Below are 17128 nucleotides of genomic sequence, written 5' to 3'. Positions count from 1 at the left end.
CATTTGTTGTGAGTTTGCAGGTGTGTCATTTGTTGTGAGTTTGCAGGTGTGTCATTTGTTGTGAGTTTCCAGGTGTGTCATTTGTTGTGACTTTGCAGGTGTGTCATTTGTTGGGAGTTTGCAGGTGTGTCATTTGTTGTGACTTTGCAGGTGTGTCATTTGTTGGGAGTTTGCAGGTGTGTCATTTGTTGTGACTTTGCAGGTGTGTCATTTGTTGTGAGTTTGCAGGTGTGTCATTTGTTGGGAGTTTGCAGGTGTGTCATTTGTTGTGAGTTTGCAGGTGTGTCATTTGTTGTGAGTTTGCAGGTGTGTCATTTGTTGTGAGTTTCCAGGTGTGTCATTTGTTGTGACTTTGCAGGTGTGTCATTTGTTGGGAGTTTGCAGGTGTGTCATTTGTTGTGACTTTGCAGGTGTGTCATTTGTTGTGAGTTTGCAGGTGTGTCATTTGTTGTGAGTTTGCAGGTGTGTCATTTGTTGGGAGTTTGCAGGTGTGTCATTTGTTGTGTGAAGAAGGTGATGTTCATGCTCGCTTCATTTTGTGCACCAGTACAAAAAACATGTTAACACTTTAGTAAGGGGAACATATTTACCATTAATTAGTTTCTTATTAACATGCAAATTAGTAACATATTGTCTCTTAACTACTCATTAAGTTCTTATTAATGCCTTATTTGGTATGGCTTTATTATAACCCTAACCCTCTAAACCCGACCCTAACCAAATAACTCTAAATTAAGTCTTTGTTACTTAGAACAGTGGTTCTCAAATGGGGGTCTTCAAATACACCTGGGGGTACTTGAAGGTAAGCCAAGGGGTACGTGAGATTGTTTTTAAAAATATTCTAAAAATAGCAACAATTCAAAAATCCTTTATAAATATATTTATTGAATAATACTTCAACAAAATATGAATGTAAGTTCATAAAGTGTGAAAAGAAATGCAACAATGCAATATTCAGTGTTGACAGCTAGACTTTTTGTGTACATGTTCCATAAATATTGATGTTAAAGATTTACTTTTTTGTGAAGAAATGTTTAGAAGTAAGTTGATGAATCCAGATGGATCTCTATTACAATCCCCAAAGTGGACACTTTAAGTTGATGATTACTTCTATGTGGAGAAATCTGTATTCATAATTGAATCACTTGTTTATTTTTCAACAAGTTTTTAGTCATTTCTATATCTTTTTCCCAAATAGTTGAAGAAAGACCACTACAAATGAGCAATATTTTGCACTGTTATACAATTTAATAAATCATAAACTGATGACATAGTGCTGTATTTTACTTCTTTATCTCTATTTTCCACCAAAAATGCTTTGCTGTGATTAGGGGGTACTTGAATTAAAACATGTTGACATGACAGAAAAAAGGTGGAGAACCACTGTTCTAGAATGTGTTCCGCATACAAAAGTGTTACAAAAAAACATAGAACTTTGTCTTGAATTTGAAATAATAATAATAATAAAAGTTGACAAAAGAAGTGTTGGGTAGATGCAGATGTGAAAGTGCTGTGGTTCAGTTCCTCCAACAAGGTTAAGAACCACTGCTCTAAAAGCACCTGTCGCACCTGTTGAGGCTCACCTGTTGAGGCTCACAGCGACCTACTACTTCCGGTACGGCCGCCACGTGACTTCGGGCGCTGGGCGGAGCATGAGTGACATTTAAAGCGACCAATTGTCTTAGGGCGCGTGACAGGTGTCCGGCGCTGCTGGACCAATAGGAGCCGAGCGGAGGCTGGACAATGGCTGTGACGTCACGCCTTGGCTCCAGGGCGAGTGACAGAAGCGAGGAAGACGACGGCAAAGTTTGTTGAAGAAGAAGAAGAAGAAGACTTTGACTTTATCAGCTGACGTGTGCTTGCACCTCCGCGTCTATCTCCTCGCCTCGCAGGGAAGTCTACACGACAAGGACGACAAAAGCTCGCCGTCGTGGAGAAACTATGTCAGGCAGAGAAGATGAATATGATTACCTCTTCAAAGGTGAGTCCATTTTGTTTTCCTGTCGAGCTCAAACACAACACCTGACCGGCGTCGACGTGTACTTCCTCTCCTTCCGGCGTCTATTTCCTCTACTTCCGCCTTGTATATCTTCTCCTTCTGGCGGCCTGAAGGCACCTGTTGGAACACAAATAAACATTTGGTTTCAACATTAGCAAGCATTAGCTCTCCGCCCATTATAATGCTTGAAGCTAAGCCAAGCGGTGTGTGCTGGACGGTAGTCATCTTGTATTCTATACATCTTTGTTGTGTGCTGGACGGTAGTCATCTTGTATTCTATACATCTTTGTTGTGTGCTGGACAGTAGTCATCTTGTATTCTATACATCTTTGTTGTATGCTGGACAGTAGTCATCTTGTATTCTATACATCTTTGTTGTATGCTGGACAGTAGTCATCTTGTATTCTATACATCTTTGTCGTGTGCTGGACAGTAGTCATCTTGTATTCTATACATCTTTGTTGTGTGCTGGACGGTAGTCATCTTGTATTCTAGACATCTTTGTTGTATGCTGGACAGTAGTCATCTTGTATTCTATACATCTTTGTTGTGTGCTGGACGGTAGTCATCTTGTATTCTAGACATCTTTGTTGTGTGCTGGACAGTAGTCATCTTGTATTCTATACATCTTTGTGGTGTGCTGGACAGTAGTCATCTTGTATTCTATACATCTTTGTCGTGTGCTGGACGGTAGTCATCTTGTATTCTAGACATCTTTGTTGTGTGCTGGACAGTAGTCATCTTGTATTCTATACATCTTTGTTGTGTGCTGGACAGTAGTCATCTTGTATTCTATACATCTTTGTTGTGTGCTGGACAGTAGTCATCTTGTATTCTATACATCTTTGTTGTGTGCTGGACAGTAGTCATCTTGTATTCTATACATCTTTGTTGTGTGCTGGACAGTAGTCATCTTGTATTCTATACATCTTTGTTGTGTGCTGGACAGTAGTCATCTTGTATTCTAGACATCTTTGTTGTGTGCTGGACAGTAGTCATCTTGTATTCTATACATCTTTGTTGTGTGCTGGACAGTAGTCATCTTGTATTCTAAGCATCTTTGTTGTGTGCTGGACAGTAGTCATGTTTTATTCTAGGCATCTTTGTCGTGTGCTTGATGGTAATCATCTTGAATTCTAGGCATCTTTGTTGTGTGCTGGACAGTAGTCATCTTGTATTCTATACATCTTTGTTGTGTGCTAGACGGTAGTCATCTTGTATCCTATACATCTTTGTTGTGTGCTAGACGGTAGTCATCTTGTATTCTATACATCTTTGTTGTGTGCTGGACGGTAGTCATCTTGTATTCTATACATCTTTGTTGTGTGCTGGACAGTAGTCATCTTGTATTCTATACATCTTTGTTGTGTGCTGGACAGTAGTCATCTTGTATTCTATACATCTTTGTTGTGTGCTGGACAGTAGTCATCTTGTATTCTATACATCTTTGTTGTGTGCTGGACGGTAGTCATCTTGTATTCTATACATCTTTGTTGTGTGCTGGACGGTAGTCATCTTGTATTCTAGACATCTTTGTTGTGTGCTGGACGGTAGTCATCTTGTATTCTATACATCTTTGTTGTGTGCTGGACGGTAGTCATCTTGTATTCTAGACATCTTTGTTGTGTGCTGGACGGTAGTCATCTTGTATTCTATACATCTTTGTTGTGTGCTGGACGGTAGTCATCTTGTATTCTAGACATCTTTGTCGTGTGCTGGACGGTAGTCATCTTGTATTCTATACATCTTTGTTGTGTGCTGGACGGTAGTCATCTTGTATTCTATACATCTTTGTTGTGTGCTGGACAGTAGTCATCTTGTATTCTATACATCTTTGTTGTGTGCTGGACAGTAGTCATCTTGTATTCTATACATCTTTGTTGTGTGCTGGACGGTAGTCATCTTGTATTCTAAACATCTTTGTCGTGTGCTGGACGGTAGTCATCTTGTATTCTATACATCTTTGTTGTGTGCTGGACGGTAGTCATCTTGTATTCTATACATCTTTGTTGTGTGCTGGACAGTAGTCATCTTGTATTCTATACATCTTTGTTGTGTGCTGGACAGTAGTCATCTTGTATTCTATACATCTTTGTTGTGTGCTGGACGGTAGTCATCTTGTATTCTAAACATCTTTGTTGTGTGCTGGACAGTAGTCATCTTGTATTCTAGGCATCTTTGTTGTGTGCTGGACGGTAGTCATCTTGTATTCTAGGCATCTTTGTTGTGTGCTGGACAGTAGTCATCTTGTATTCTATACATCTTTGTCGTGTGCTGGACGGTAGTCATCTTGTATTCTATACATCTTTGTTGTGTGCTGGACAGTAGTCATCTTGTATTCTATACATCTTTGTCGTGTGCTGGACGGTAGTCATCTTGTATTCTATACATCTTTGTTGTGTGCTGGACAGTAGTCATCTTGTATTCTAGACATCTTTGTCGTGTGCTGGACGGTAGTCATCTTGTATTCTATACATCTTTGTTGTGTGCTGGACGGTAGTCATCTTGTATTCTAGACATCTTTGTTGTGTGCTGGACGGTAGTCATCTTGTATTCTATACATCTTTGTTGTGTGCTGGACGGTAGTCATCTTGTATTCTATACATCTTTGTTGTGTGCTGGACGGTAGTCATCTTGTATTCTAGACATCTTTGTCGTGTGCTGGACGGTAGTCATCTTGTATTCTAGACATCTTTGTTGTGTGCTGGACGGTAGTCATCTTGTATTCTATACATCTTTGTTGTGTGCTGGACGGTAGTCATCTTGTATTCTAGACATCTTTGTTGTGTGCTGGACGGTAGTCATCTTGTATTCTATACATCTTTGTTGTGTGCTGGACGGTAGTCATCTTGTATTCTATACATCTTTGTTGTGTGCTGGACGGTAGTCATCTTGTATTCTAGACATCTTTGTCGTGTGCTGGACGGTAGTCATCTTGTATTCTATACATCTTTGTTGTGTGCTGGACGGTAGTCATCTTGTATTCTATACATCTTTGTTGTGTGCTGGACAGTAGTCATCTTGTATTCTATACATCTTTGTTGTGTGCTGGACGGTAGTCATCTTGTATTCTAAACATCTTTGTCGTGTGCTGGACGGTAGTCATCTTGTATTCTATACATCTTTGTTGTGTGCTGGACAGTAGTCATCTTGTATTCTATACATCTTTGTTGTGTGCTGGACGGTAGTCATCTTGTATTCTATACATCTTTGTTGTGTGCTGGACAGTAGTCATCTTGTATTCTATACATCTTTGTTGTGTGCTGGACAGTAGTCATCTTGTATTCTATACATCTTTGTTGTGTGCTGGACGGTAGTCATCTTGTATTCTAAACATCTTTGTTGTGTGCTGGACAGTAGTCATCTTGTATTCTAGGCATCTTTGTTGTGTGCTGGACGGTAGTCATCTTGTATTCTAGGCATCTTTGTTGTGTGCTGGACAGTAGTCATCTTGTATTCTATACATCTTTGTCGTGTGCTGGACGGTAGTCATCTTGTATTCTATACATCTTTGTTGTGTGCTGGACAGTAGTCATCTTGTATTCTATACATCTTTGTCGTGTGCTGGACGGTAGTCATCTTGTATTCTATACATCTTTGTTGTGTGCTGGACAGTAGTCATCTTGTATTCTAGACATCTTTGTCGTGTGCTGGACGGTAGTCATCTTGTATTCTATACATCTTTGTTGTGTGCTGGACGGTAGTCATCTTGTATTCTAGACATCTTTGTTGTGTGCTGGACGGTAGTCATCTTGTATTCTATACATCTTTGTTGTGTGCTGGACGGTAGTCATCTTGTATTCTATACATCTTTATTGTGTGCTGGACGGTAGTCATCTTGTATTCTAGACATCTTTGTCGTGTGCTGGACGGTAGTCATCTTGTATTCTATACATCTTTGTTGTGTGCTGGACGGTAGTCATCTTGTATTCTATACATCTTTGTTGTGTGCTGGACAGTAGTCATCTTGTATTCTATACATCTTTGTTGTGTGCTGGACGGTAGTCATCTTGTATTCTAAACATCTTTGTCGTGTGCTGGACGGTAGTCATCTTGTATTCTATACATCTTTGTTGTGTGCTGGACGGTAGTCATCTTGTATTCTATACATCTTTGTTGTGTGCTGGACAGTAGTCATCTTGTATTCTATACATCTTTGTTGTGTGCTGGACAGTAGTCATCTTGTATTCTATACATCTTTGTTGTGTGCTGGACGGTAGTCATCTTGTATTCTAAACATCTTTGTTGTGTGCTGGACAGTAGTCATCTTGTATTCTAGGCATCTTTGTTGTGTGCTGGACGGTAGTCATCTTGTATTCTAGGCATCTTTGTTGTGTGCTGGACAGTAGTCATCTTGTATTCTATACATCTTTGTCGTGTGCTGGACAGTAGTCATCTTGTATTCTATACATCTTTGTCGTGTGCTGGACGGTAGTCATCTTGTATTCTATACATCTTTGTTGTGTGCTGGACAGTAGTCATCTTGTATTCTAGAGATCTTTGTCGTGTGCTGGACGGTAGTCATCTTGTATTCTATACATCTTTGTCGTGTGCTGGACGGTAGTCATCTTGTATTCTATGCATCTTTGTTGTGTGCTGGACAGTAGTCATCTTGTATTCTATACATCTTTGTCGTGTGCTGGACGGTAGTCATCTTGTATTCTATACATCTTTGTTGTGTGCTGGACAGTAGTCATCTTGTATTCTATACATCTTTGTTGTGTGCTGGACGGTAGTCATCTTGTATTCTATACATCTTTGTTGTGTGCTGGACGGTAGTCATCTTGTATTCTAGACATCTTTGTTGTGTGCTGGACGGTAGTCATCTTGTATTCTATACATCTTTGTTGTGTGCTGGACGGTAGTCATCTTGTATTCTAGACATCTTTGTTGTGTGCTGGACGGTAGTCATCTTGTATTCTATACATCTTTGTTGTGTGCTGGACGGTAGTCATCTTGTATTCTATACATCTTTGTTGTGTGCTGGACGGTAGTCATCTTGTATTCTATACATCTTTGTTGTGTGCTGGACAGTAGTCATCTTGTATTCTATACATCTTTGTTGTGTGCTGGACAGTAGTCATCTTGTATTCTATACATCTTTGTTGTGTGCTGGACGGTAGTCATCTTGTATTCTAAACATCTTTGTCGTGTGCTGGACGGTAGTCATCTTGTATTCTATACATCTTTGTTGTGTGCTGGACGGTAGTCATCTTGTATTCTATACATCTTTGTTGTGTGCTGGACAGTAGTCATCTTGTATTCTATACATCTTTGTTGTGTGCTGGACGGTAGTCATCTTGTATTCTAAACATCTTTGTTGTGTGCTGGACAGTAGTCATCTTGTATTCTAGGCATCTTTGTTGTGTGCTGGACGGTAGTCATCTTGTATTCTAGGCATCTTTGTTGTGTGCTGGACAGTAGTCATCTTGTATTCTATACATCTTTGTCGTGTGCTGGACGGTAGTCATCTTGTATTCTATACATCTTTGTTGTGTGCTGGACAGTAGTCATCTTGTATTCTATACATCTTTGTCGTGTGCTGGACGGTAGTCATCTTGTATTCTATACATCTTTGTTGTGTGCTGGACAGTAGTCATCTTGTATTCTAGACATCTTTGTCGTGTGCTGGACGGTAGTCATCTTGTATTCTATACATCTTTGTCGTGTGCTGGACGGTAGTCATCTTGTATTCTATGCATCTTTGTTGTGTGCTGGACAGTAGTCATCTTGTATTCTATACATCTTTGTCGTGTGCTGGACGGTAGTCATCTTGTATTCTATACATCTTTGTTGTGTGCTGGACGGTAGTCATCTTGTATTCTATACATCTTTGTTGTGTGCTGGACAGTAGTCATCTTGTATTCTATGCATCTTTGTTGTGTGCTGGACAGTAGTCATCTTGTATTCTATACATCTTTGTCGTGTGCTGGACGGTAGTCATCTTGTATTCTATGCATCTTTGTTGTGTGCTGGACAGTAGTCATCTTGTATTCTATACATCTTTGTCGTGTGCTGGACGGTAGTCATCTTGTATTCTATACATCTTTGTTGTGTGCTGGACGGTAGTCATCTTGTATTCTAGACATCTTTGTCGTGTGCTGGACGGTAGTCATCTTGTATTCTATACATCTTTGTCGTGTGCTGGACGGTAGTCATCTTGTATTCTATGCATCTTTGTTGTGTGCTGGACAGTAGTCATCTTGTATTCTATACATCTTTGTCGTGTGCTGGACAGTAGTCATCTTGTATTCTATACATCTTTGTCGCGTGCTGGACGGTAGTCATCTTGTATTCTATACATCTTTGTTGTGTGCTGGACGGTAGTCATCTTGTATTCTAGGCATCTTTGTCGTGTGCTGGACGGTAGTCATCTTGTATTCTAGGCATCTTTGTTGTGTGCTGGACGGTAGTCATCTTGTATTCTAAGCATCTTTGTTGTGTGCTGGACAGTAGTCATCTTGTATTCTAGGCATCTTTGTTGTGTGCTGGACAGTAGTCATCTTGTATTCTATACAACTTTGTTGTGTGCTGGACGGTAGTCATCTTGTATTCTATACATCTTTGTTGTGTGCTAGACGGTAGTCATCTTGTATTCTATACATCTTTGTTGTGTGCTAGACGGTAGTCATCTTGTATTCTAGGCAACTTTGTTGTATGCTGGACAGTAGTCATCTTGTATCCTAGGCATCTTTGTTGTGTGCTGGACGGTAGTCATCTTGTATTCTATACATCTGTGTTGTGTGCTGGACGGTAGTCATCTTGTATTCTAGACATCTTTGTCGTGTGCTGGACAGTAGTCATCTTGTATTCTAGGCATCTTTGTTGTGTGCTGGACAGTAGTCATCTTGTATTCTATACATCTTTGTTGTGTGCTGGACGGTAGTCATCTTGTATTCTATACATCTTTGTTGTGTGCTGGACGGTAGTCATCTTGTATTCTATACATCTTTGTTGTGTGCTGGACGGTAGTCATCTTGTATTCTATACATCTTTGTTGTGTGCTGGACGGTAGTCATCTTGTATTCTATACATCTTTGTTGTGTGCTGGACGGTAGTCATCTTGTATTCTATACATCTGTGTTGTGTGCTGGACGGTAGTCATCTTGTATTCTAGACATCTTTGTCGTGTGCTGGACGGTAGTCATCTTGTATTCTAGGCATCTTTGTTGTGTGCTGGACAGTAGTCATCTTGTATTCTATACATCTTTGTTGTGTGCTGGACGGTAGTCATCTTGTATTCTATACATCTTTGTTGTGTGCTGGACGGTAGTCATCTTGTATTCTATACATCTTTGTTGTGAGCTGGACAGTAGTCATCTTGTATTCTATACATCTTTGTTGTGTGCTGGACAGTAGTCATCTTGTATTCTAGGCACCTTTGTTGTGTGCTGGACAATAATCATCTTGTATTCTATACATCTTTGTTGTGTGCTGGACGGTAGTCATCTTGTATTCTATACATCTTTGTTGTGTGCTGGACAGTAGTCATCTTGTATTCTATACATCTTTGTTGTTTGCTGGACGGTAGTCATCTTGTATTCTAGGCAACTTTGTTGTGTGCTGGACAGTAGTCATCTTGTATTCTATACATCTTTGTTGTGTGCTGGACAGTAGTCATCTTGTATTCTAGGCCTCTTTGTTGTATGCTGGATAGTAGTCATCTTGTATTCTAGGCATCTTTGTTGTGTGCTGGACGGTAGTCATCTTGTATTCTAGGCATCTTTGTTGTGTGCTGGACAGTAGTCATCTTGTATTCTAGGCATCTTTGTTGTGTGCTGGACGGTAGTCATCTTGTATTCTATACACCTTTGTTGTGTGCTGGACGGTAGTCATCTTGTATTCTATACATCTTTGTTGTGTGCTGGACAGTAGTCATCTTGTATTCTATACATCTTTGTCGTGTGCTGGACGGTAGTCATCTTGTATTCTATACATCTTTGTTGTGTGCTGGACAGTAGTCATCTTGTATTCTATACATCTTTGTCGTGTGCTGGACGGTAGTCATCTTGTATTCTATACATCTTTGTTGTGTGCTGGACAGTAGTCATCTTGTATTCTAGACATCTTTGTCGTGTGCTGGACGGTAGTCATCTTGTATTCTATACATCTTTGTTGTGTGCTGGACGGTAGTCATCTTGTATTCTAGACATCTTTGTTGTGTGCTGGACGGTAGTCATCTTGTATTCTATACATCTTTGTTGTGTGCTGGACGATAGTCATCTTGTATTCTATACATCTTTATTGTGTGCTGGACGGTAGTCATCTTGTATTCTAGACATCTTTGTCGTGTGCTGGACGGTAGTCATCTTGTATTCTATACATCTTTGTTGTGTGCTGGACGGTAGTCATCTTGTATTCTATACATCTTTGTTGTGTGCTGGACAGTAGTCATCTTGTATTCTATACATCTTTGTTGTGTGCTGGACGGTAGTCATCTTGTATTCTAAACATCTTTGTCGTGTGCTGGACGGTAGTCATCTTGTATTCTATACATCTTTGTTGTGTGCTGGACGGTAGTCATCTTGTATTCTATACATCTTTGTTGTGTGCTGGACAGTAGTCATCTTGTATTCTATACATCTTTGTTGTGTGCTGGACAGTAGTCATCTTGTATTCTATACATCTTTGTTGTGTGCTGGACGGTAGTCATCTTGTATTCTAAACATCTTTGTTGTGTGCTGGACAGTAGTCATCTTGTATTCTAGGCATCTTTGTTGTGTGCTGGACGGTAGTCATCTTGTATTCTAGGCATCTTTGTTGTGTGCTGGACAGTAGTCATCTTGTATTCTATACATCTTTGTCGTGTGCTGGACAGTAGTCATCTTGTATTCTATACATCTTTGTCGTGTGCTGGACGGTAGTCATCTTGTATTCTATACATCTTTGTTGTGTGCTGGACAGTAGTCATCTTGTATTCTAGAGATCTTTGTCGTGTGCTGGACAGTAGTCATCTTGTATTCTATACATCTTTGTTGTGTGCTGGACAGTAGTCATCTTGTATTCTATACATCTTTGTCGTGTGCTGGACGGTAGTCATCTTGTATTCTATGCATCTTTGTTGTGTGCTGGACAGTAGTCATCTTGTATTCTATACATCTTTGTCGTGTGCTGGACGGTAGTCATCTTGTATTCTATACATCTTTGTTGTGTGCTGGACAGTAGTCATCTTGTATTCTATACATCTTTGTTGTGTGCTGGACGGTAGTCATCTTGTATTCTATACATCTTTGTTGTGTGCTGGACGGTAGTCATCTTGTATTCTAGACATCTTTGTTGTGTGCTGGACGGTAGTCATCTTGTATTCTATACATCTTTGTTGTGTGCTGGACGGTAGTCATCTTGTATTCTAGACATCTTTGTTGTGTGCTGGACGGTAGTCATCTTGTATTCTATACATCTTTGTTGTGTGCTGGACGGTAGTCATCTTGTATTCTATACATCTTTGTTGTGTGCTGGACGGTAGTCATCTTGTATTCTATACATCTTTGTTGTGTGCTGGACGGTAGTCATCTTGTATTCTATACATCTTTGTTGTGTGCTGGACAGTAGTCATCTTGTATTCTATACATCTTTGTTGTGTGCTGGACAGTAGTCATCTTGTATTCTATACATCTTTGTTGTGTGCTGGACGGTAGTCATCTTGTATTCTAAACATCTTTGTCGTGTGCTGGACGGTAGTCATCTTGTATTCTATACATCTTTGTTGTGTGCTGGACGGTAGTCATCTTGTATTCTATACATCTTTGTTGTGTGCTGGACAGTAGTCATCTTGTATTCTATACATCTTTGTTGTGTGCTGGACGGTAGTCATCTTGTATTCTAAACATCTTTGTTGTGTGCTGGACAGTAGTCATCTTGTATTCTAGGCATCTTTGTTGTGTGCTGGACGGTAGTCATCTTGTATTCTAGGCATCTTTGTTGTGTGCTGGACAGTAGTCATCTTGTATTCTATACATCTTTGTCGTGTGCTGGACGGTAGTCATCTTGTATTCTATACATCTTTGTTGTGTGCTGGACAGTAGTCATCTTGTATTCTATACATCTTTGTCGTGTGCTGGACGGTAGTCATCTTGTATTCTATACATCTTTGTTGTGTGCTGGACAGTAGTCATCTTGTATTCTAGACATCTTTGTCGTGTGCTGGACGGTAGTCATCTTGTATTCTATACATCTTTGTCGTGTGCTGGACGGTAGTCATCTTGTATTCTATGCATCTTTGTTGTGTGCTGGACAGTAGTCATCTTGTATTCTATACATCTTTGTCGTGTGCTGGACGGTAGTCATCTTGTATTCTATACATCTTTGTTGTGTGCTGGACGGTAGTCATCTTGTATTCTATACATCTTTGTTGTGTGCTGGACAGTAGTCATCTTGTATTCTATACATCTTTGTCGTGTGCTGGACGGTAGTCATCTTGTATTCTATACATCTTTGTTGTGTGCTGGACGGTAGTCATCTTGTATTCTATACATCTTTGTTGTGTGCTGGACGGTAGTCATCTTGTATTCTATACATCTTTGTTGTGTGCTGGACGGTAATCATCTTGTATTCTATACATCTTTGTCGTGTGCTGGACGGTAGTCATCTTGTATTCTATACATCTTTGTTGTGTGCTGGACGGTAATCATCTTGTATTCTATACATCTTTGTCGTGTGCTGGACGGTAGTCATCTTGTATTCTATACATCTTTGTTGTGTGCTGGACGGTAGTCATCTTGTATTCTATACATCTTTGTTGTGTGCTGGACAGTAGTCATCTTGTATTCTAGACATCTTTGTCGTGTGCTGGACGGTAGTCATCTTGTATTCTATACATCTTTGTCGTGTGCTGGACGGTAGTCATCTTGTATTCTATGCATCTTTGTTGTGTGCTGGACAGTAGTCATCTTGTATTCTATACATCTTTGTCGTGTGCTGGACGGTAGTCATCTTGTATTCTATACATCTTTGTTGTGTGCTGGACGGTAGTCATCTTGTATTCTAGACATCTTTGTCGTGTGCTGGACGGTAGTCATCTTGTATTCTATGCATCTTTGTTGTGTGCTGGACAGTAGTCATCTTGTATTCTATACATCTTTGTCGTGTGCTGGACGGTAGTCATCTTGTATTCTATGCATCTTTGTTGTGTGCTGGACAGTAGTCATCTTGTATTCTATACATCTTTGTCGTGTGCTGGACAGTAGTCATCTTGTATTCTATACATCTTTGTCGCGTGCTGGACGGTAGTCATCTTGTATTCTATACATCTTTGTTGTGTGCTGGACGGTAGTCATCTTGTATTCTAGGCATCTTTGTCGTGTGCTGGACGGTAGTCATCTTGTATTCTAGGCATCTTTGTTGTGTGCTGGACGGTAGTCATCTTGTATTCTAAGCATCTTTGTTGTGTGCTGGACAGTAGTCATCTTGTATTCTAGGCATCTTTGTTGTGTGCTGGACAGTAGTCATCTTGTATTCTATACAACTTTGTTGTGTGCTGGACGGTAGTCATCTTGTATTCTATACATCTTTGTTGTGTGCTAGACGGTAGTCATCTTGTATTCTATACATCTTTGTTGTGTGCTAGACGGTAGTCATCTTGTATTCTAGGCAACTTTGTTGTATGCTGGACAGTAGTCATCTTGTATCCTAGGCATCTTTGTTGTGTGCTGGACGGTAGTCATCTTGTATTCTATACATCTGTGTTGTGTGCTGGACGGTAGTCATCTTGTATTCTAGACATCTTTGTCGTGTGCTGGACAGTAGTCATCTTGTATTCTAGGCATCTTTGTTGTGTGCTGGACAGTAGTCATCTTGTATTCTATACATCTTTGTTGTGTGCTGGACGGTAGTCATCTTGTATTCTATACATCTTTGTTGTGTGCTGGACGGTAGTCATCTTGTATTCTATACATCTTTGTTGTGAGCTGGACAGTAGTCATCTTGTATTCTATACATCTTTGTTGTGTGCTGGACAGTAGTCATCTTGTATTCTAGGCACCTTTGTTGTGTGCTGGACAATAATCATCTTGTATTCTATACATCTTTGTTGTGTGCTGGACGGTAGTCATCTTGTATTCTATACATCTTTGTTGTGTGCTGGACAGTAGTCATCTTGTATTCTATACATCTTTGTTGTTTGCTGGACGGTAGTCATCTTGTATTCTAGGCAACTTTGTTGTGTGCTGGACAGTAGTCATCTTGTATTCTATACATCTTTGTTGTGTGCTGGACAGTAGTCATCTTGTATTCTAGGCCTCTTTGTTGTATGCTGGATAGTAGTCATCTTGTATTCTAGGCATCTTTGTTGTGTGCTGGACAGTAGTCATCTTGTATTCTAGGCATCTTTGTTGTGTGCTGGACGGTAGTCATCTTGTATTCTATACACCTTTGTTGTGTGCTGGACGGTAGTCATCTTGTATTCTATACATCTTTGTTGTGTGCTGGACAGTAGTCATCTTGTATTCTAGGCATCTTTGTTGTGTGCTGGACGGTAGTCATCTTGTATTCTAGACATCTTTGTCGTGTGCTGGACGGTAGTCATCTTGTATTCTATACATCTTTGTTGTGTGCTGGACGGTAGTCATCTTGTATTCTATACATCTTTGTTGTGTGCTGGACAGTAGTCATCTTGTATTCTATACATCTTTGTTGTGTGCTGGACGGTAGTCATCTTGTATTCTAAACATCTTTGTCGTGTGCTGGACGGTAGTCATCTTGTATTCTATACATCTTTGTTGTGTGCTGGACGGTAGTCATCTTGTATTCTATACATCTTTGTTGTGTGCTGGACAGTAGTCATCTTGTATTCTATACATCTTTGTTGTGTGCTGGACAGTAGTCATCTTGTATTCTATACATCTTTGTTGTGTGCTGGACGGTAGTCATCTTGTATTCTAAACATCTTTGTTGTGTGCTGGACAGTAGTCATCTTGTATTCTAGGCATCTTTGTTGTGTGCTGGACGGTAGTCATCTTGTATTCTAGGCATCTTTGTTGTGTGCTGGACAGTAGTCATCTTGTATTCTATACATCTTTGTCGTGTGCTGGACGGTAGTCATCTTGTATTCTATACATCTTTGTTGTGTGCTGGACAGTAGTCATCTTGTATTCTAGAGATCTTTGTCGTGTGCTGGACGGTAGTCATCTTGTATTCTATACATCTTTGTCGTGTGCTGGACGGTAGTCATCTTGTATTCTATGCATCTTTGTTGTGTGCTGGACAGTAGTCATCTTGTATTCTATACATCTTTGTCGTGTGCTGGACGGTAGTCATCTTGTATTCTATACATCTTTGTTGTGTGCTGGACGGTAGTCATCTTGTATTCTATACATCTTTGTTGTGTGCTGGACAGTAGTCATCTTGTATTCTATACATCTTTGTTGTGTGCTGGACAGTAGTCATCTTGTATTCTAGGCACCTTTGTTGTGTGCTGGACAATAATCATCTTGTATTCTATACATCTTTGTTGTGTGCTGGACGGTAGTCATCTTGTATTCTATACATCTTTGTTGTGTGCTGGACAGTAGTCATCTTGTATTCTATACATCTTTGTTGTTTGCTGGACGGTAGTCATCTTGTATTCTAGGCAACTTTGTTGTGTGCTGGACAGTAGTCATCTTGTATTCTATACATCTTTGTTGTGTGCTGGACAGTAGTCATCTTGTATTCTAGGCCTCTTTGTTGTATGCTGGATAGTAGTCATCTTGTATTCTAGGCATCTTTGTTGTGTGCTGGACGGTAGTCATCTTGTATTCTAGGCATCTTTGTTGTGTGCTGGACAGTAGTCATCTTGTATTCTAGGCATCTTTGTTGTGTGCTGGACGGTAGTCATCTTGTATTCTATACACCTTTGTTGTGTGCTGGACGGTAGTCATCTTGTATTCTATACATCTTTGTTGTGTGCTGGACAGTAGTCATCTTGTATTCTAGGCATCTTTGTTGTGTGCTGGACGGTAGTCATCTTGTATTCTAGGCATCTTTGTTGTGTGATGGACAGTAGTCATCTTGTATTCTATACATCTTTGTTGTGTGCTGGACAGTAGTCATCTTGTATTCTATACATCTTTGTTGTGTGCTGGACAGTAGTCATCTTGTATTCTAGGCATCTTTGTTGTGTGCTAGAAGGTAGTCATCTTGTATTCTATACATCTTTGTTGTGTGCTGGACAGTAGTCATCTTGTATTCTAGGCATCTTTGTTGTGTGCTAGAAGGTAGTCATCTTGTATTCTAGGCACCTTTGTTGTCTGTTGAGATAGTAGTCAGGTTATGGGCGGGCGACAGAAGCACCTTTGTTCTAGGTGACTGTTGAGAAGAGTTGAGAACTGGGACGACTCTTCAAGATTTAGCTTGTTGACAAAACCCAAATAAAATAGACATTGGATTTGCTGAGTAAGACTCTTTAAAGGTGTGAGGTGTGGACATCTGTGTGTGTTTGATCTGGACACAGGTGGGTTCTACACACAGGTAGGTTCTACACACAGGTGGGTTCTACACACAGGTGGGTTCTACACACAGGTAGGTTTTACACACAGGTGGGTTCTACACACAGGTGGGTTTTACACACAGGTGGGTTCTACACACAGGTGGGTTCTACACACAGGTGGGTTCTACACACAGGTGGGTTCTACACACAGGTGGTTTAGGTAGGTAGGTCTTTATTGTCATTGCAACAAGTACAACAAAACTTTGTTTTCAGCACAAAGCTGTTGAAGATGAGACAAAGAAACAGTGTAGAAAGTCACAGAACAAGAACGCTGATAGGTGGCCACAAGGCGACCAGTAAAAGGTCAACGCTGGGGAAGGATGAGTAAAAAAATACAATCCAAAGTGGGCTCCTAAGGGAGCCAAGTCTGGAGTGGGAAAAACCCTCCATAGCAAAGCACATATACATATTACAACATACAAAGCACATATACATATTACAACATACAAAGCACATATACATATTACAACATACAAAGCACATATACACATTACAACATACAAAGCACATATACATATTACAACATACAAAGCACATATACATATTACAACATACAAAGCACATATACATATTACAACATACAAAGCACATATACATATTACAACATACAAAGCACATATACATATTACAACATACAAAGCACATATACATATTACAACATACAA

The 17128-nt window shown here is 40.1% G+C and overlaps 1 protein-coding gene across 1 annotated transcript in view; it reads left to right on the top strand.

Moving 5' to 3' along the window:
• The first annotated feature begins 1760 nt into the window (after nucleotides 1-1760).
• The window catches only part of rab11al (RAB11a, member RAS oncogene family, like), a 39336-nt gene continuing 23968 nt past the window's right edge, over nucleotides 1761-17128 (top strand). Inside the window, exon 1 of the mRNA XM_061916585.1 lies at nucleotides 1761-1981. Coding sequence (XP_061772569.1) covers nucleotides 1942-1981 — 40 coding nt within the window. The 5' untranslated portion in view covers nucleotides 1761-1941. The remainder of the gene's footprint in view (nucleotides 1982-17128) is intronic.

Source organism: Nerophis ophidion, linkage group LG11, assembly GCF_033978795.1.
Source record: "Nerophis ophidion isolate RoL-2023_Sa linkage group LG11, RoL_Noph_v1.0, whole genome shotgun sequence".
Classification (NCBI taxonomy): Eukaryota; Metazoa; Chordata; class Actinopteri; order Syngnathiformes; family Syngnathidae; genus Nerophis; species Nerophis ophidion.
This window is presented reverse-complemented; position numbering and strand designations above follow the sequence as displayed.